Genomic DNA, 4,926 nt, shown 5'->3' on the forward strand with positions numbered 1-4,926 from the left:
CGTGTAGTAGTAGTACTAGTAATAGCGCTGCTGCTGCTGCCAGGGCTGCGACCACTGTTGCTGCTGTGGCTGGTGCTGCTGCTGTAGCTGCTGCTACTGGTGCCGCTGCGGCTAGTGCTGCGCTGCTACTTCTGCCGTTGCTGCTGCTGCTGCTGCTGCTGCTGCTGCTGCTGCTGCTAATGGGGTATCGTTCGTTTGCTGCTGTTCGGGCTGATGCGCGTGGGTTTGTTGCTGCCCGTTCGTTAGTGTTTCTTCTGCATCTTTAGTGTTTTCTTTTATTTCATTTCATATTTTTTCATTTATTTTGTTTTATTTAAATTTGCTTCAATTTATTTAAATAAAGTTCAAAGTGCTTTTGCTGCAGCAGCTGCTGCTGGTCCTGCGTGTGTCTGGGGTGTCTGTACACCAGGTGGCTCAGCAGTGCGAGCGCTGGGTTATTCAAAAGTTCTTTAAAGACCACATGAAGGCCCGCTGGCCGCTCTAAAACCCTAAACCCTAAACCCTAAACCCTAAACCCTCGGACGCAAACCCTGCTGCCGCCGACGCCTTCAGCAAAGCCAGTTGCTGCTGCGCTGCCCCCGCAGCAAGGGAAGCAGCAAACACACCCCGCACTCACGGGGGCCCCCTTGGGGCCCACAGGGGCCCCCAGAGGGCCCCCCAGGGGCCCCCAGAGGGCCCCCCAGGGGCCCCCTGGGGGCCCCCTGGGGGCCCCTCGGAGTCCTAGGGGCCCCTAGGGGCCCCGCGAGGCACATTGGAGGGACACATGCAGCTCTGGGGGCCCCAAGGGGCCCCCCAGAGTTGCCAGGGCCTCTGAGGGTCTTCTACAGAATATCTTGAAGACCCAAGAGGCCTTAGAGGGAGTCGGAGGCCCCACAGGGGCCCCCTACAAAAGCATCAGGGGCCCCACAAAAGACCCACACGGACTTTCCTGGGGCCCCCGTGGGCCCCCCACAGGGGCCCGTGTGGGGGGCCCCACAGGGGCCCCCTAAAGGCCCCACGGGGGATCCTACAGGGGCCCCACAGGGGGCCCCCAGGGGCCTTGTAGGGGCCCCAGAGGGCCCCCCAGGGAGCTTGTAGGGGCCCTAGAGGGCCCCCCGGGAGCCCGTAGGGTTCCCACAGGGCCCCCCAGGGGCCCCAAAGGGGGCCACCAGGGGCCCCTGAGGGGCCCCCCAGGGACCCCAAAGGGGGCCCCCAGGGGCCCCTGAGGGGGCCCCCAGGGGCCCCCGAGGGTCCTACTTTGTGGTTAGGGAGAAGAGTTGATTTTGATGGCGGAGACAATAAATCCGCTGGGGACAGAAAGGACACTTTGCATTGTGGGATGAGTTCGTCCGGGGATGACCTGAGGGACAAAAAGGAGACTTGAAAGAAATAAAATTTAAACAGCAGCAGCAGCAGCAGCTGCTGCTGCTGCTGCAGCTGCTGCAGCAGCAGCTGCAGCAGCAGCCGCTGCTGCAAGGGACAACGCAAGCAGATGCAGCGGCAGTTGCTGCTGCTGCAGCTGCTGCAGCAGCTGCTGCAAGAGGGAGCGCCAGCAGAGCAAGCAGAAGCAGCAGCAGCAGCAGCTGCTGCTGCAAGAGGGAGCGCCAGCAGAGGCAGCAGCAGCAGAAGCAGCAGCAGCTGCTGCTGCTGCTGCTGCAGTGGCAGGCGCTGCTGCAGCGTGGGAACCAGGCAGGCGGAGGAAAAAGAAACGAATTTGCTGCAGCTAAGAATTAATTGTTTGGAAATAAAAAACGAAAATAATTGTTTAGAAATGGACTTATTTAGAGATGAGAAAAAGATTTAATTACTTGGAAGTAAGAAATATATTTAACGAACTAGAAATAAGAAATGGAATTAATTTGTTAGAAACAACTAATAGAATTGTTTACCTACAAATAAAAAGAAATATGATTATTTAGAGCAAACAAATGAACTTATTTAAAAATTAATCGACAGTCTGACAAAAAGAGAAAACAAAAAAAGAAAAAGAGAAAAAAGAAAAAAGAAAAGAACATATAAAGAAAAACTGGAAAAAAGAAAGAGGAAAAGAGAACAAAAGAGGAGAAATAAAGAAGAAGAAAAAAGGAAAAAAGGGAAAAAGAAGAAATAAAAAAATAAAAAAGAAATAAAAAGAAATAAAATTAAATTAAATTAAAATTAAAAAAGACTCGCCTGCATCTCCCGCAGCAAAAGTTCTTCCAAATTTGCATGCACGAATTCTCGAGAAGCACAAAAAGCAGAATGCACATTTGCTGCCAGCTCAAACGCCTGCGTAAACAGCACCACGCGCCCGCCTGCAGCAGCAGCAGCAGCAGCAGCAGCAGCAGCAGCAGCAGGGGCAATTGCAGCAGCAGCAGCGGCAACAGCAGCACGAGCTGCAGCAGCGAGAGCTCAAGCAGCAGCAGCAGCACCCGAGCTGACTTCCGCCGCCCTGTGGGGCCCCCAAGGACTTGGACGCCCCCTATGGGGCCCCCTATGGGGCCCCCTATGGGGCCCCCTATGGGGCCCCCTGTGGGGGCCCCTATGGGGCCCCCTATGGGGCCCCCTGTGGGGCCCCCTATGGGGTCCCTATGGGGCCCCACAGGGGGCCCCCTGTGGGGGCCCCTATGGGGCCCCCTGTGGGGCCCCCTTGGGGCCTCTAAGGGCCGGAGGCTGACCTGGTTTGAGGAAGTTGTGGGCGAGGAGAATGGCATTGAAGAGAAGTTTGTTGAGGAGTTCATTTGGAGAAAAAGAAGTTTCATTTTTTTGTCTTTTTACTTTGTAAGGAGACACAGCAGCAACAAATCCATCTAAACCCCCCCCAGCCTTAATTGCTTCGAAGACCTTTGCTGCTTCCGCCCGCAGCCGCTGCTGCTGCTGCTGCTGCATCCTTTCCGACTTCTCTTGCGGGCTCTCAGGGGGGCCCCTGGGGGGCCCCCCGGGGGGCCCCTCAGGGGGCCTCGCCGCCTTGGGGGCCCCCTCAGGGGGCCCCCCCGAATCGGGGGCCCCCCTAGGGGGACCCGCTTCATTGGGGGGCCCCCCAGGGGGCCCCAGGGGCCCCTCCTCTTTGGGAAGCCCCTCGGGGGCCCCCTCAGAGGGCTTTGCCTCCTTGGGGGGCCCTCCGGGGGGCCCCTCACGGGGCCCCCCAGGGGGCCCCTCCGGGGGGCCCTCAGGGGGCCCCTTAGGGGCAGTTGCGTTCGCTGTACCCTCTTGTCGTTCCTGAAAGACCTCCATTAACTGAGAAACAGCACAACTGAAGACCCTAAACCCTAAACCCTAAACCCTAAACCCTAAACCCTAAACCCTCAACTCTAGCCACCATCACGAAGCCCTAATCCTGCTCTTTTACCAACTGCGCTCGCACCCAAAACCCTAAACCCTAAACCCTAAACCCTTAGCCGTGACTGACCCCTTTCCATCAGGGCCCCTTCCTGCTGCAAACCCTAAACCCTACACCCCAAACCCTAAACCCTAAACCCTAAACCCTAGGCCCACGTGGTGAATGTTGACGTCCACAAGACAAGACAAAAGAGCAGGAGGAAGGTCAGCTTCTCTGAGGGCCTTATCTGCTGCTGCTCCTGCTTCTAGCAGCCTAAAGACTTTTCCTTGATCTGAAAAACCAAAAAACAAAAATAAAAACAAATAAAAACAAATAAAAACAAATAAAAACAAATAAAAACAAATAAAAACAAATAAAAACAAATAAAAAGACTTTCTGCTGCCTCGCGCTGCAGATACTTTGCTGCTGTCGCCTTTTGAACTGCTTCCGCCTACGTTTGTCCCGGCAGCAGCAGCAGCAGCAGCAGCGCGGCCAGCAGCAGCAGCATTGCAGCAGCAGCAAGACCAGCAGCACCAGCAGCAGAAGCAGCAAGACCAGCAGCACCAGCAGCAGAAGCAGCAAGACCAGCAGCACCAGCAGCAGAAGCAGCAAGACCAGCAGCAGCAGCACTGCAGCATCAGCACGACCAGCAGGATCAGCAGCAGCAGCAGCAGTAAGATCAGCAGCAGCAGCAGCAGCAGCAGCAGCAGCAGTGTGGGGGGCCCCTCACTTCCGACTCTCAAGAGGGCCCCCGCTGTGGGGAGGCCCAGGGCGTGGTCGAGGGCCAGCAGCTGCTGCCCCGGGGCCAGACACAAGCGGTGCAGCATGCAGCTCAGGTAGTCGTGGCGCAGCCCGCTGCAGCAGCAGCAGCAGCAGCAGCAGCAGCAGCAGAGGTGGAGGAGGAGGAGCAGCAGCAGAATTGGCAGCAGCAGCAGGGGGAACAGTAGCAGCGGCAGCAGTGGCAGCAGCAGCAGTAGTGGCAGCAGTAGCAGCAGCAGCGCTAGAAGCAGTAGCAGCAACAGCAGCAGCAATAGCAGCGTAAGCAGTAGTAGTGGCAGCAGCAGCAGCAACAGCAGCAGCAGCAGCAGCAGCAGCAGCAGCAGCAGCAGCAGCCTTACATGATCTTGCTGGGGTTTGTGTCGAAGTAAAAGTGGCAGAGCTCCGTCAGCGAGGCCTCCAGCACAGTGTACTGCTTTATGTACCTGGCCACAGGCAGACGCACACAACCTGCTGCTGCTGCTGCTGCTGCTGCTGCTGCTGCTGCTGCTGCTGCTGCTGCTGTTCACGCTGCTACTAAGGGCGACGGGTTGCTTGTTCAGCTGCTGCTCCGGGGTGGCTGTTGTTACTGGCGCTGGCAGCTTCTGCTTCTGGCGCTGCTGCTGTTGCTGCTGCTGCTGTTGCTGCTGCTGCTGCTGCTGCTACTGCTGCTGCTGCTGCTGCTGCTGCTGCTGCTGCTGCTGTTGCTTGCCTTTTGGCTTTTTTCATAATGTACTTCTGCTTCGAGAATTTCGTCCGCTGCTCAAAGGTGGCGCTGTTTGCAGCCACTTCGCGAATAACCTCAGCAGCAGACGCGCCTGCAGCACAAAACCCTAAACCCTAAACCCTAAACCCTAAACCCTAAACCCTAAACCCTAAACCCTAAACCCTAA

At 56.7% G+C, this 4,926-nt stretch overlaps 1 protein-coding gene across 1 annotated transcript; it reads right to left on the reverse strand.

Annotated features, from left to right (window-relative positions):
* Window positions 1–2,136: 2,136 nt before the first annotated feature.
* Window positions 2,137–4,851, reverse strand: ENH_00019640 (hypothetical protein, conserved; the record flags this gene model as incomplete). Its single annotated transcript, XM_013584514.1, has 6 exons — window positions 2,137–2,273; window positions 2,637–3,195; window positions 3,454–3,569; window positions 4,008–4,132; window positions 4,396–4,479; window positions 4,770–4,851. Coding segments are annotated over 6 exons (1,103 nt in total), but the record flags the coding sequence as incomplete, so codon positions are not given.
* Window positions 4,852–4,926: the final 75 nt, after the last annotated feature.

The sequence above is a fragment of the Eimeria necatrix genome, genomic scaffold (genome assembly GCF_000499385.1).
Source record: "Eimeria necatrix Houghton genomic scaffold, Enh_scaff1668, whole genome shotgun sequence".
Taxonomy (NCBI): Eukaryota; Apicomplexa; class Conoidasida; order Eucoccidiorida; family Eimeriidae; genus Eimeria; species Eimeria necatrix.